Source organism: Ahaetulla prasina, chromosome 3 (genome assembly GCF_028640845.1).
Source record: "Ahaetulla prasina isolate Xishuangbanna chromosome 3, ASM2864084v1, whole genome shotgun sequence".
NCBI classification, from domain to species: domain Eukaryota; kingdom Metazoa; phylum Chordata; class Lepidosauria; order Squamata; family Colubridae; genus Ahaetulla; species Ahaetulla prasina.
The window spans coordinates 72254969-72271428 of NC_080541.1; the positions used below are offsets into that span (position 1 = coordinate 72254969).

General features: G+C 36.4%; 1 protein-coding gene across 1 annotated transcript in view; it reads left to right on the plus strand.

Moving 5' to 3' along the window:
* The first annotated feature begins 1606 nt into the window (after nucleotides 1-1606).
* Nucleotides 1607-16460, plus strand: part of ATP9B (ATPase phospholipid transporting 9B (putative)) — a 156059-nt gene continuing 141205 nt past the window's right edge. Inside the window, exons 1-2 of the mRNA XM_058175330.1 lie at nucleotides 1607-1706; nucleotides 15381-15554. Of these exons, the coding sequence (XP_058031313.1) occupies nucleotides 1612-1706; nucleotides 15381-15554 (269 nt within the window). The 5' untranslated portion in view covers nucleotides 1607-1611. The remainder of the gene's footprint in view (nucleotides 1707-15380; nucleotides 15555-16460) is intronic.

The following is a 16460-nucleotide window of genomic DNA, read 5'->3' on the forward strand; positions in this document are numbered from 1 at the left end:
TGATTGCCCCCAACAATCTGGGTCCTCATTCTACCTACCTTATAAAGGATGGAAGGCTGAGTCAACCTTGGGCCTGGTGGGACTTGAACCTGCAGTAATTGCAAGCAGCTGCTGTTAATAACAGACTGTCTTAGCAGTCTGCGCCACTCAAGGACCCTTAAAAGCAGATCATCTCAGGACAATCTTCAAATGTTCATTTTTGAAGATTCAAAACAAAAAAGCAGGAAAATACATTTCCTGTTGTGTACAAGTTGAAATCAATTTCCTTGGATATAAATTTTAATGAAATTGACTGAATTTGCTATCAAGTCACTGAAAAGAAAGAAATAGATGCCACCTTAAATTGATTGTATATAAAAATAAAACTTTAGGTACCATCTTGTTACATTAGCTGTAACACTTTGCGTTACTGTCACTTTGTTTATCCTGGCACTAAAGTAAGCAAACAAAGTATGTGTTCCCTTACCAACACCACACACACACACATTTTTGTTTTGATTCATAAGCTTAAACTTCTCCATCTTACTGTTCCAAATTTAATTTAATTTATCAGTGATTGCCCAAAAATCACTGATAGAGGGTCCTGGGGAGTGAGAAGACTTGAATGCCTCCTCTCATAATTTTCACTCAGATGACATACTACCTGCGATTATAACATAACCAATAAGATCGGGTGAGATGCAACATTTATGCAAAAGCATCTCGGAATACGCAGCTTGTTCAGTGGTTCGGGAAGTCTCCGTATTATTTTTTTTCCCTAAAGAATCTACACAAATACAAATTATACTGACTATCACATACATTGTAATGGAAATCATGTCGCATCCCGATCATACAACGCTTGTTGAGATTATCAAGCATTTGATGAAGTTGGGGGGAGATTACAGCTTCCAAAAATCTCATACCACAAACTGAAGCGTGCTGTACGTTTATCGACTAACTTTCTACCAAACGCGCGCAGGAGCGCAGTGTAAATTGTCCAATTCCCACTGAAAAGTTTGTTTCATTTCTTAAAAAAAACAACCATAACATACATACTACCAACTTCCTTGGCAGATTACAAACTACGATGAAAATACGGCCAGTTGTATGTAACACGCAAAAATAGCTACAGTAAACGGCCTGAGAAAATAGTTTTTGAGCCCCCTTGGTCCCCGTAATATGTTGCCATTATTGCTCAGAAACATCGTAGGAGAGCCAGGCCTCCTCCGTGGAGCATTCGCTGCTCCCGCGGACTTTCGCTTTCCCTTCGCTCCCACGCCTTCCTTGCTGCTCCTCGAAGTCCGCGCGCCCGCCTCACGCGCTCGCGCGGGGCCTCCATCCACCCCGGGCTCGGGAAGCAAGCGCGAGCATCCCTCTCAAGCTGATTGGTCAGGTTACTCCGCCCACTTTCCTCCTCTGCCCCCGCCCCCCTCGCCTCTCCCTTTTCTTCCCGTTTTCTCCTCTCTCGTCGCTTCGGCCGGCCTCGACTGCGTCACCGGCGCAGTACGCGTCCCCGTGACGTCAAGGCGCGTCGACGATGACGACCCAATCCCTCCGGCTGAAGGCGGGAGGGAAAGAGTGAGGGAGAGAGCGAGCAAGAGAGGGGGGGTGGGTGGGTTGGGAAGAAAGATGGCGGATCAAATCCCTCTGCACCCGGTACCGCGCAGCACCCAACGGAGGGCGGCTTATTACACCAAAGCCTCGGCCTCACAGAGGCATAACAGGTACCGACCGGAAGCAACATGGACGGAAAGGGAAGGAGAAGGCGTGGGGGAGTGGTCGTCAAGGGATACCTGGGGGAGGAGGAGGGGGGAGGGTCGACCGTGGACACAGAGACCAACTTGAGTGGGGTGAGGAGCTGCTGCTTTTTCCCTTCCACCCACCAAGGCGTGAAATGTCCTTGTGTCTGCCTGGAGGCCAGGACCCGGATCGTTGGGACTCTCTGGGCCTTTGGGCAGCTGCATCTGAGCAGCTCAAAGGTGCTTGGTGGGGGGGTGGGGTGTTCATGGGTAGGATGGTTATCCCAGAGAGAAGTTATTGCTGGTCCTGTCACAGCAGCCTTCAGTTTGTTCAATATGCAGGTGTCCCTCCTAGCCCCTGCTTCCTCCATTCTTCTCCAGCATCTAATGCTCAACCCCAGAGTCAGCTTTTAGATCTTGACCTCAGTTCTTGAACTTCGAAAGATGATTTTTTTTAAAAAAAATACTTTTTATGCTTGCCCAGGAGCTTCTGGCTGCCAAAACTCTTTGGGTCATAAGAGAGGGAAAGTTTGAGGGAGTCCTGATGAGTTGCTCCTATGACTTCTTGGTTCTTCTTACTTTAGAAAGAAGTTTGTGGAGGGCCAGAAGATTTGCAATAGTCTCTACCAGAAGGCCCTAGGAGTTTAGCCATATCATTTACCCTCTAAACACAAACAATTTGGGCAAAATTGCAGTGCCTTAGTGTAGTATGGGATTTGCCCATTCTGTATTTGCTTTATTGTAATGGGAATTTATTTGAGTGATTCCTAGCTTTCTCTGTTAACTGTGCAGGAATTAAGGGTGCTTGCAAGAGAAAGATGTTTAACTAATCCTCCAGTTATTGATTATGCAAATAGATTTTTTTTTTTACAAAATTTTAGCCCAGTTCCAAAATAAGATTTATTTGGAAGATGGCTTGGCAGCATGTTTGTAGGAAAGATTTATTGGGAACATTTGTAACTTCTGTTAAGAATGCATATTTTGTTAAAAGTGATTTAGTAGTTATTTGCCTTTTGAAACGTGATATTTGTAAAGCCACCGGCAGATTTCTTTTTTATATTCTAAAAACAAAGTTATCTATCACTGCACAGAAAGATAAGAACAGGGGTCCATATGTTTGACTTGCTTTGATGGCTAATCAAGATTTCTGCTTGAAGTAGACAGAATTTTTTTCATGACTAAGATTGTTGATGAAACTAAGCTGAAATATTCTTGGATGAAAGTTTCTGTGATGCCAAAGTTTTAATTACTCTTCCTAGCATTTATGCAGAGGAATACAGATTGCAATACTACTAGATTATTAGTTCCAATTCCAATTGCAGTACAACTAAATTATTAGTTCCAATTCCAATTGGAAAGATCTGTTCAGTTTACCATACATTTATTCCATACATTTGAACAAGTTCCTCAAATTGCTTCTATTTTTTTATTGGAATTTATTACTATCTTTACACATTTAATATAACAACTATAAATTTCTAACTAACATATTACCACAGATCTTGAAGTTAGTTTATAAAGGAATATCCAACCCACGGCCCACCGCATGCAATCCTAGTCAACTACTGACACTGCCCCACAAGATTTAAAGAAAGTTTGTTATTTATATGCATTAATTATATTGTATATTTTATATGAAGACAATTCCTCTTCACTCAGTGTAGCCCAGGCAAGCCAAAAGGACACCCGTGGTAACGGGGGGGGGGGGGGAATCTGTGGAAAGAAATCAGAGTTTCTAACTGAACAGTATTTTTCCAGTGGTGTTTGTTTTCGTGACAAATGCATGTTAGGAAGGAGCCCTTGCTCCTCACATGGCCCAGATGTTACAGGCCATAGCGTGGATCATCAGACCTTTGCAGATGATATAATAATAATAATATCAATAATATGGGAGACTTCTACTTTACCAGTCCTGAAACACATCCACAAGGTTTTGTTCTTTGGACTTGTTTATCATTTGCATCTCCATGATGCTTCCCCATAGATGCCAATCTTGTCTTCCAATTGCATCTGTTGCGTAACAAATAGCTCCTAAAACAGGGACCTTTGGAAACAACCTTTGATAAAATAGAAAGAAGTGCAAATAGAAAATAATCAGGGAACTCTAAATGTAAGAAAAAGAGTCCCTATTTGTAATTGAGGTAGTGAAGAACCATCTTTGGATCATAGGCTTTGTAGGCTACTATTTCAGAACTATGAAATGAAGTATAATGAGACAAACTTTAGAGAATATTAATATTGTATCTCCAGTCTGAATGCTTCTATAAGACTAATATATGAGATCTTAATTGCCTGAGTTTTTTTTTTTAAATAGAAGTTCTTGATGGCATTTGAACATTTTGTTCAATTTGGCATTTAAGCTACTAAAAAATTTTCTATCGCTGCCAAAAGGTATTGAAAATAGTGTTTGAATGACTACTGAGCCACATTTTGCAGAGATATAGCTGATATAGACATTTATTTTTCTGCCTTTATTATTTTTATAAATAACTCAAGTTGGTGAACATTCCTAATACTTCTTTCTCTTATTTTCTACACAACAGCAGCGCTGGTAGGTGGATTGGGCTGAGAGAATGACTGGGTTAGAGTCAACCAGCCAGTTTTCATGCCTAAGGCAGAACTAGAACTCACAATCTCCTGATATTTGTTTGTAGAGATGCAGCTATTATGATTCCAGATTTAGTTATTTGTATTAATTCATACCAAACTTTTTAACAGCTTTGATGTAACTTTATGATTTTGATTGGCTGGGAATGTAATGTCTTACTAATGGCTTTACATTTTAACATAGAGATTTAAATTTATCAGTATGTTTCGTAAAAGTAGAATAATCAAGAATTTTAAGAACATCAAATCCAAAATCTTGTCCCATACAGGAAACCAAGTTAAAACATTTACAGTTCTCCAGTCTCTACTTGAATATACCTGATGAAGGACTGCCCTCTGGGTACTTTATTTTCCTTTGCCTAATTGCTCACAATGTTAGCAAGTTTTTCTTTATATTCAACCACCAGGATCTGCTTTTCTGTAAGTTAAGATTATTATTTTGTGATGAGAAAAGGTACTGAACTGGCTGTTTTCTATGTGTTATCATTTGAGATTTTTGAAGATTTTCTGTTACAACTTCTCTCAGTCTTCTTTTCTCAATATAAAACCTACCCATTTTTATTAATCTCTCACCATAGTACTGGTTGCCAACGAACAGCCAAAAAAGAATTTTGTAAAAGAATTTTAGTTACTGTTGATATCTCTTCAATTTATATCTTAGCTTGTTATTTTGTTAGTTAATACTAGGAGCTTACATATTCTTAAAATATAATTAATATTATATTATACAACTAAAAGAAATGTATTTAATTTATCTGGGGTTACAATTTGCAATAATAAACGAATAAATAACTTCCAAAAAGGTACTAAATGATGAACTTTTCTATATTACCATGTTTTCCAGAAAATATGATCTACTCAGAAAGTAAGTCCTAGCTTGATTTTTACACGTGTGCCCAATATAAGCCCTACCCCCCAAAATAAGCCCTAATTAAGACCCCACCCACTCCAGGGTGAATGGGTAAAAATTAAGCTAGGGTGGGGATGGAAGGGTGGAGCTGCCCTACTAACTTACCTTTGGATAGTTGCAGCCAGGCCTTGCATACCTCGGCCCATTTCTTCTGTAGCCAGCAAGGCTTACCTGAAGGCCTCTGTATCTGATAACAGAGCTCCAGATTAATCCGGAAGTTGCAAAGGCCTCTGTTATTGGCTGCAAAGGCTTTCAGGAAAGCCTTGCTGGTTGCAGAAGAAATGAGCCAAGGTCTGCGAGGCCTGGCTGCAACTATCCAAAGCCGAAGAAGTTCCTTAAGGCCTCTGACAGTGAAAAAGAGGCTGGGGGGGAGGTGCACAAATAAGGTGAATCAGTGGACGACATCCCCCCACCCCCTGAAAATAAAACCTGGTGCTTTTTTTTGGTGGCAAAAAAAATATAACACAGGGTCTTATTTTGGGGGAAACACGGTAGTATAAATTTTATTGGCAAACTATTGTTAACTGTTCTTAAAACATTCCTCCATTAAATTCCTTGAATTTTAATGACAAATGATGGTTATTTGGTATTGCATTTAGAATAATTTTGCATATATTTTTCATGTTTAACTATGTCTTTGGAGAAAAATATTATTTAAAAAAAGGATTATTTTTTCTGATATTGATTGGTTTGATCTGTATATTATATATGCTGTTCTGATATGCACTGTCAAATCAGTTGAAATGACAGCCAAATCTCCTATAACTCATAAAATGGTTAAATATAATATTTCAGAATATATTTATTGACAGGGACTTTAGAACAAAAAAACAGTTTTCTATTGTTATTACTGATCTTCTAATTGAGGAATGATGAAACTTTTTAAAGTGTACACCAGTTTAAAGGCCAGAGTCACTCTGTGAATGAGATAGGCAGTATTTAAAATTTGATGAATGTGCATGAATGAATGAATAAACAAAATTTCAAATTCCCTACTAAGTAACTATACTTAGTTATGCATTTGCTTTCTTTAGGTATAGAGTTAATGCATTTTGCAATTGAGAGTCAAGTCTTAATGTTCTCAGCTTTTATTTTGTATAAACCTGAGATCCTTGTAAACCTCTTTCTAAAAAAAAAACCCACCATTTTCTCTTCTCTGAAAAACCCCAAAATCTTAAAAAGTCATCTAACTGTCTTCTGTGTCTAATAGAGAACAGAATTTACTATTACTCGGTTTCCAGGACGTCATCTTAACTGCTACACCACACTATCTCCCCACAAAACAAGTGTTTTTTTCCTGAAACTTAAAACATATTTTGGTATTAGCAGCCTGGTATAATTATCAGTAGCTAGACATTAAAGGTACTGTGGAGAAGCAATTCCATGCCTATTAGGGTTATATATTCCCAAAAAATGTGAATGTGGGATTATTTCTGTAACAAATGGCTGACAGGCCATGATTCTACAGATCAAATTGCATTGTATGCTGTTTATGTTTAAAATTTATATGAAATAGGTGTGAAAAATAATCTGGAGATGTGGGCTTGACTGTCACCCCCATGCAGCTGATAGTCAGCTGTTTGTTTTTAAATTGAATCTAGCTGAGAGGGGGATTTTTTTTCTAAGTCACTATGTGATATACAACATAAACTTTGTCAAGACAAGCAAAATTTGAGCAATGTATAGTTTGTTTGTCAACCTTGTTTGTTTCTGGTTTTGTTTTGTTTTTAAGACGTTTCGCTTCTCTTCCAAGAAGTGACCTGGATGACTGAGAATCTCCATAGACATTTAGCTGTGCACTAAGAATATTGAGAACCAGCTAGTTTTTGACAATCTTAGATTGATTCATGGGGCCAGCATTCACTTTGATTCCCATCAGAATTACTTATTTTAAATTCTTTCTAAATTGTTGAAAAAAATAATGTGGAGCATAAAAAATAAAGAAGCATAAAACAGGACAAAAACATGAACAAATATTGATAAAAGCACGCATACAATAATATTGACAGACATAGTATAGCCTTGCTTCGGTTTGAAAATTAACTCATGGTGACATCATGGACACGTCCAATCTTATGGAGGTGATTTACTATTGCCCTTTTCTGGGATGCCTCTAGGACTGGTATTTCCTGGGCTGCCATCCAAGGAATAACTAGGTCTGACTGCAGTCAGCCATCTAGCTGGACAAATATTGATAACAACACTACAAATTCACAACACTGTAATTTCTCCTGAACAAAAAGATACATACTCAGGAAATGTTTGAACCCATAATGCAGAGACTTTAGCAGCTGTATCTTTAGGAAGTGCAGGAGGGAGAGTTTACTCAAGCCAATCCCAAACGTTTCTGAATTGTATTGCAATATTGCACAAATATGCAAAAGCGATGGAAGCTGCATATGTGACCCTGCTTTTGTTATTTTGATAAAAGCAGTAGAGTCCTAGAGAATACTACAAAGAATAAAATTTCAAAATTAGAGCAAGTTAAAAAAAAAACCCATGTTACAATTTATAGAATATAGCACAATGAATAAAATTTCCCTTAATTACAGTGAACTAGTAGACCTATTAAGGTGGAGACAATCTTCCTGATTATCTTGTTGATATCAACAATTTATTTTTACATTTGTACATCATACAAATTGAAAACTAAGAGCCTAAATGAAGTACAGTATGCTAAATTATTTTCACCGATTCAGCACAGCTACCATTTTATTGGGGGGGGGGTAACTGTTGAATAATAGTCTGTCAATTTAATTTTAAAATTGTGATCACAAGTCACAATGTTCAGTTCAAGTTAAGCCCAAACCAAATGGACCACATTACAGTGTTAATGTGGACCGATTGTATAATTCTTCAGTAATCTGTTGATTCATTTTGTATTATATCTCTTTTAGAAGGTGTATGCTTCTACATAGTTGCCCTTTAAACGAGGAGGAAGAAAGGTTAAAAGAAATGAAAGTTCTTTTATTTTCCAGTTCAGCACATCTGTTTATAAGTGCTGACTTTGTTTATTATTTCAGAAATACATTACTTTAGAACTCATGTTTAAAGGTTGTCCTTTAAAAGTATGTCTGATTATCTAATCTATTCTCAAGCATTTTTATTCAAGTTTTGTTCTTAAATGTTTATGTGATTCATGCTCATGTTTATTGCCTGACCTTATTTAAATCTTTCTACATCTTTAAAATATCTTTTGTTTGTTTATTTGGTTTTTTTGTAATTGATATCAAAGTACTTAAACCTTAGACAAAAATAGTAAGCATTCTCTAGGTTCATATAGTTAAACTTCGTCAATGTCTTTGTATTAATATATTAGTCAATTCTCCGTGTATCTTTATTTTAAGATCAAACTAGAGATTATGTCTTGTTTTCTTTTGGTTTTATCCACAAAAGAAGTAATAAAAAAAGATACATCAGTTTATTGTTTCAGTCAATAGAATTGTTTCAGGTCCTATGAGTCAGAATTATAACACATCATTCCAGTTCAGTGAAGAATGATCAAGAAAGAGGTCTGATCTCCGTTTGTATTAATGATAGTTTTCCTGATAAAACAGAAGCACATATTATAATAAATTAAAAGGCTGAAGGTATTGAAGACATGCATTTATCTAGATGTGGTTTGGGTATGCTTATATTTCAAAATGTAAGGTATGAACTGTAAAACATGGATTTCTTTCTTTGTTTCTAGAATTACTGAAAAAAAATATCCTCATGATTATACAAATTATAAATTAATTACATATACAATCTGTCATATATGATAGTCCACATGCTCTTGCACAGAAAATTTAATGAATGGTATACTACCTCCATAAATATAAATTAAGTAACTGGCCCTAAAAATGTAGCATTCTATTTGTTCTGTTACTGGAGAAGTGTTATTTATAATCTCTGAGCCTTTTTCTGTAGTACAGTGGTGTTATGTATGACATTTTTATTTCACAAGATATATGAACAGATAGCTATTTCAGCAAGAACTTTGTGCAGTCTGCCAGGCATTCAAATAATGTATTGTAATATAAAATAAATCATCATAACAGATTTTTTTCAATGATGTGCTTCACCTTATTAGTATTGAAAATAGCTATATATAGGGAGATTTTGTATATGATTAATAGTTAAAGATTAAATCCATGAAATGAATCTACTTCATAGTTTCTCTTAATAAAACATAGAATTATTATGTTCATTGCACATTCACTAATAATAGCAATATCATTTAGACATATATACCACCCCAAAGTGCTTTACAGCACTCTCTGGGTGGTTTACAATGTCATCATATTTCTCCTAACAATATGAGTCCTCATTTTACTGACCTGAGCAGGATGGACGGCTGAGTTAACCTCGAGCCCTGTCAGGATCAAATTGCAGGCTATGGGCAGAGTTAGCCTGCAATACTGCATTCTGACTACTGCACCACCAAGGCTTCTCATTCAGCCAGATGTTTGGACTGGATTTGGCATTTTTGTCTACCTATTGAATCCTTTTCAAGAACCTGGGATAGTTAGATACGGATTACATTTATTTGCCATTTTGTCTAGGTAGCTCACAATCATAAAAAAAGGAAGAAATAAAAAGGAAGTTTTTTTAAAAAAGTAAAAGAATAAAAGAACAATAAAACAAACAAAGAAAAAGAAAACAAAGAAAATACATTGGGATCATGAAGTTCAGGCTTATAATCTCTGGATATCTACATTTTAGATGTACATGTGTGATATGAGAATCTGCTGATACCCCTTGTGGATTAGAATAGAAGGGATAAGAATGGAATAGAATGGGTGATTGGATACACAAGAAATTTGTCTCCAGTGCATAAGCTCTCAGTGTACATCAAACAACAAAGTAATATAATCATATCAATAGGAGAGAGTAGTAGAAAAGATGAAAAGGATAATAGTAGTGAATCTATAATAGTAATGAATAGTCTGAATCATGAGTCTGAAATGATTCAGAGGAAATACAGGAGCTATAGTATAGGGTCCCTCCCTCACGTTCTTCTAACTGCTCCATGAATCCATTTTGAAAGGATGACATTGCCTTTTTCAAATTCCCGGACCAAGCTGGCTGTAGAGGTAACCTGAAATCATCTATGATGGTTCTTCTTTTAAAAAAAAGGTTTTTTTGTCTTCCCCCAGCACAAGTTTTGTTATTCAAATAATCTACACTTTACAATGCTTTGATAAGGCTGCTGATGGCATGATCAGGGATAGAATTTGCTAGATCCTATTGACAGTTTAAATCTGCTGAGGGCCCTTTCTACTTCTGGTTATTGAACTTTGGACTTAGGCTCTGTGAATATATATATATATAGGCTTGTAAAATGTTTTAGTTTTGATAATAGAAATCTATCTCTCTTTCCTATCTCTAGCCACAGGAAAAATAATATTTTAAGGCAGAAAGACTCGATGCCTATAGTAGTTTGTACAGAGTTGACTTGTCAACCAGATTTATTTATTTATTTCCCAAAATACAATAAATCCCTCAGGGTCTTCTGTGTTCCTCTTATTCTATAACAAAGAGACAAATAAAATATCAGAATTTTCCATGTGGAAAGTTAGCGAGTCTTACGAAAAAAGTGGGAGGAAGCAAGTGGGAGGAAGCGGTCAGTGTGTGTTTGCGCACCATCCTAAATGAGAAGTTTATCTTATTCTATTTAAGATTGTTTCTGTCTTAGAAATTGAATGGTCCTATAATCAGGAGTTTGATAGTTATATTTTAAAAAACTTAAACAGATCTTCATTTGACTGCTTCTTTGAACTTCCTTGGAAAACAATTGGTTATAGCTGTAATAATAATAACTTAATACAATATTTGTAGCTGCATTTTAAGTTTTGCTGTTGCTTAATAGTTCATGCAGTAATATAAAGTAAAAGAACTTTCAAAATGTACACATAATTTAAAGAATAAAGTGGTGATTGGCAGTGTTTATTGTCTAAAGCAAGGTTGGGGAATGATGGCCCTTTTATGACTTGTGGACTTCAGTTCCCAGAATTCCTGAGCCAGCCGGTCTAGAGGCACATTTGGAATTTTGAGAATATATGTGGGACTTACACTCAAAATGGTTGCCATGATGAACACCTATTTACAAGAAAGCAAACAAGTTCCCAATTGCCACCTAACACATAGTACCGAAATTAATAACCCAGTAATAATAAATAGGCAATAAATACAACACTAGAGGCTGTTGCTTTTCTTTGCAAAATGCAATCTTCTTGTTTAATTTTTTCAGGGTTTTTTAAAAGTCATTGGGAGGTAGCTAGGGCACATTTGTACCTGAAGGAATCATGTTGCCTTGTAATTTAATGTATTCTTTAGTTATCCTTTTAAAAGCTTTTACAAATAACCTTGTATAGATTTCTCTACAGATATTTAGATATAATTAATTTTAAAGTGGCTATTACAATCTTTCCTTTAGTTTTTTAGAATGCTTTTTTATTTACTAAAATACTTTTGCAAGATCTCTCTCTGATTTCATATAAGTACTGTGAGTTTTTCATTCTTATCTATTTATTCTTGTTACTTTTACAGCTTTTTTATTTTGTAACAAAGTTTTTAACGTTACACTTAATTGTCACTCATAAAAAAACTTCTCAACCAATTATCTAGTATATAGAACAGTAGATTACAAAGAAATCAAGGTTATTTTGCTGTGAAAAATCCATTATTCATCATTGCATTGTTTTTAAATACTCTTCTAAATTTTTTTAACACAAAAGGAAAATTGCTTTTGGAAAAGAATAAATTGCTTGCCAGTTGAAAGGCTGCGTTTTGAAGTCAAGATACTAAACATGGTACTTGCTTGTTATTTCAGAAGTTGTTTACGTATATTATTAGAATAGCCACTTTGGTTTTTAAAATATTTTTTAAAAATAGATTTTTTTACAGTGAATTGTTAATTTTCATTCTGTAATTTCTGAAAGAATTGCAAGATATGTAAGACCTTTCATATGAAATAGGAATATATATTTTTAGCAAGTACTAGTGTAGAGGCAACATGTTAACAAAAAAATTTAAAAAGCATTATTCATTTTTGGCAACTGGAGAGAAAGAAGCTGAAGGTTAGTACTGTCCCGCAAACCAGAATATTGACATTTTTGCTAGAATTTAGAGTTTCCAGAAGCTTTGTATTAATGGGACAACAATATTAGATTCAGTCTAATGAGTACACCATTTACAGTTTCCAAATTTGGACAGAGATACAGTGAAAGGACAAGACTTTTCTCTCTCCTTACTTCTGTTGTGTAAATAGTCACATCGAAGTGGGTCAGATCATAGATGACATCATCTATGCCAGAATTCTATTCCAACAAGAATGAACAAAGTCCGCTAGAACAGCGGTCTCCAACCTTTCCGGCTCGGTGGATCAGCAGGGGGCCGCAGTGGCAGGGAGGAAAGAGGGGATGGTTTTGTGCACACAGACATGCACACCGCTTTCACAAATGCAGCTCCACGCACATTCACGCCCACCATTTCTGCGGCTCAGTTCCGAACAGCCACCAGGCAACAGACCAAGTATTGGGGACCCCTGCTCTAGAACAATGTTTCTTAAACATTTTGTTCTCAGAACCCCTTCTCAAATAAATAATTATGGAAGATCCCAAAGCAGCTGTCATTTGTATGGCTTATATTTATATTTACTGTATTAAAAATTAATGCATTTGTAGAATACCTACTGAATCATATTACCATATGTATTTTTGATGAATATCAAAAATTATTTTGATAATTTTATTTATCAAAAATATTTCATAACAAATAACTAAGAATTTGTTCTACAAACTAAAACATTATAAATTTTTGCTAATACAGTTAGTATCAGGCAAATAATGTCAATTTTGTGGAAACCCCCCTCCCATGGATGTCCAAAGTCTGTAGTAGCATAATAGATTCCCAGAAACCATTATCAACAGACTTACTGCTTCCACTGTTAATACACTGTTAACAGTAAATACGTTACAAATCTATTCTATAATGAAAATAGACTGTTCGTTCACTCTCTCATTCATTGATTCATTCATTCACACATCCTTAATTTTTTAACACGCAGACGGTGTTGACAGGGGGCAGAGGTCGTCCGCGAGGCGCCTTACTTGTGGGGTGCCTCAGGGGTCGATTCTCTCGCCTCTCCTGTTCAACATCTATATGAAGCCGCTGGGTGAGGTCATCAGTGGTTTCGGGGTGAGTTACCATCTGTACGCTGATGATACTCAGCTGTACTTTTCCACCCCGGACCATCCCAACGAAGCTGTCGAAGTGTTGTCCCGGTGCCTGGAAGCCGTACGGGTCTGGATGGGGAGAAACAGACTCAAGGTCAATCCCTCCAAGACGGAGTGGCTGTGGATGCCGGCACCCCGGTACAGTCAGCTGCAACCGCGGCTGACTGTTGGGGGCGAGTTATTGGCCCCAAGGGAGGGGGTACACAACTTGGGCGTCCTCCTGGATGGACGGCTGTCTTTTGATGAACACCTGGCGGCCGTCTCCAGGAGGGCCTTTTACCAAGTACACTTGGTTTGCCAGTTGCGTCCCTTCCTTGACCGGGATGCCTTATGCACGGTCACTCATGCTCTGGTCACTTCTCGTTTGGATTATTGCAATGCTCTCTACATGGGGCTGCCCTTGAAGTGCACCCGGAGGCTGCAGCTAGTCCAGAATGCAGCTGCGTGAGTAGTAACGGGAGCCACTCGTTGCTCCCACGTAACACCACTGCTACGCAGTCTGCACTGGCTTCCTGTAGTCTTTCGGGTGCGCTTCAAGATTTTGGTTACCACCTTTAAAGTGCTCCATGGCTTAGGACTCGGGTACTTACGGGACCGCCTGCTGTTACCTTATGCCTCCCACCGACCCGTATGCTCACACAGAGAGGGTCTTCTCAGGGTGCCGTCCGCCAAACAATGTCGGCTGGCGGCCCCCAGGGGCAGGGCCTTCTCTGTTGGAGCTCCTACGCTCTGGAATGAACTTCCCCCTGGCCTATGCCAAGTGCCTGATCTTCGGACCTTTCGCCGTGAGCTAAAAACACACTTATTTATTCAAGCGGGACTGGCTTAATAGTTTTATTAAATTTTAATTGGGGTTTTATTATTTTAGGGTTTTAAATTTAAAATTTTTAATGTCGGCCATTTTGTAATTGGGGTTTTATTATTTTAGGGTTTTAAATTTTAAATTTTTAATGTCGGCCATTTTGTAATATGCTTTGTTTTAAATTTTTTGTTTTAATTGTGTATACATTGGGTTTTTATCTTTTGGCTGTACACCGCCCTGAGTCCTTCGGGAGAAGGGCGGTATAAAAGTCTAATAAACATAAACAACATAAACATTAACTAAAACTCCAACTCCGATGCTAGAACAAAGACCTTTTCGTAAATGGGGAGACGTTCTTGGATAGAAGAAAAGATATTGTTGTCTCAGTTGTTTCTGCTACTTAGTGACAATTCTCCAACCTGCCTTACTTATCTTAAATTTAATGTCTTAAATTGAAACTTTTATTGTCTTTATGAGAATAAAAAATGTAATTAATTTTATAAAATTACATTTTATACTTTTAAATATAGTTGGATATCTCTCCTTTGCTACTTACATGGTGTCATGTGTAGAATCACAAGTATAGATAATGCAGACTTGATCATCCACAGGGAGGTCGAAGGGGGGGAAATGTCAAAGCATATGAGGATGACATAGTTACACAGACATTAGGATGCCATCATGTTATTACGGCATTTGTATAGCTATGTCATCATGTGTATGTCATCGTTTTGGCATAACTGAGTGCCATTTATTGTAGATTTTTAAAACAAGTAGCACTTTTTTTCAAGTTTTATGCGCCAGAGAATATGTATTGATTATTAATACATATCACTATTTTTTACTGTTTATTTTTATCTTGCTGCAATACTGGTTATTGCAGCAAGGTAAAACAGATATAAAAGTTGTCTTAATTAACCTATATTTGTTACTGAATCTTGCAACAATCCTACTCAGTTCATCTAATATATTAGGTGTTTTCAGGGGTGCCTCTTAATCCTCTGTATAAATGAGGTTGCTTTCCTTGGAACAACTTTTCAGCATGACAGTATTGGATTTGTATTCCAATTAAATTAAGATTTGTATCTTAATTATATTATTTGCTTTAATATTAATAGATACCCAATAGAAGATGAGCCCTCTCACTTGGATGAAATGCCTCTAATGATGTCAGAAGAAGGCTTTGAAAATGATGAAAGTGATTACCATACATTACCAAGAGCCAGGATTTCTCAAAGAAAAAGAGGTTTAGAATGGTTCATCTGTGGTGGCTGGAAATTTCTTTGCACCAGGTTTGTGACTAATTCTGTTGTTGTTTTTTAAATGCAAAATCTCCTGATTTCTGCATTAGATTTAAATAAATACAGATTATTTTACAAAACAGATTAAAAGATGTTTTTGTTAGTTTAAAGATTCGTATCTATTAAAATTTCTATGAAATCCATTGAACACAAATACATTAAAATGGTTAGAAAGAATTTCCATTAAATTCAAGACAAGAATTGGCATTCACTAGCTTCGGAGAAAATCATTACATTTTGATGGAACAAGGTCTTGGGAGGTAAATTCCAATCATGGTGCCTTATTGCAATAAAGATATTATCTTCTAAAAGTTAGGGTGACTCCCTTAGTTTCTTAACGTAAGTTGGCCTATAGTTGTCTGGTGCTGCTCCTTTTGTTGTATATTTCATTATCAGATCAATTTTGTCAAATGTTCTCCAAGCTTCAGTTTCACATTCTTGTAGCATGTTGTTAAACTGCTTAGCAAGGAGTGGTCAGAATGTGTCAGAATGGTTATATCTTATGATAAATCATCAAAGCCCATCAATGGGGCAGGTTTAAAGTCCCAGATTTAAACAAGTAGTAAGATAGAGAACGGTTGTTCCTATATTAAAAATAAATTTCATGTTGCCCTTCAAATAATTTATATTTTACTTAAGTAAGGTATTCTTTAGTTGTCTTATTGAAGAACAAGAGCATAAGTTTAGATTTCTAAATTTGAGACTGTTACAAAAGATAAAAGTAGGGCTCAAGGCTTCAGACTGACTGAAGTTTGAGAAGAAAAAATTGCATTGTTTGCTTTGGTAATAGTACTCTGGTAATTTTTTTAATATACCCTTTATAGTAATTAACTAATCCCCACTGTTGTTTATTTTTAACTTTTCTTTTTTTTAGCATATATTAGGTCTACCTGTTTT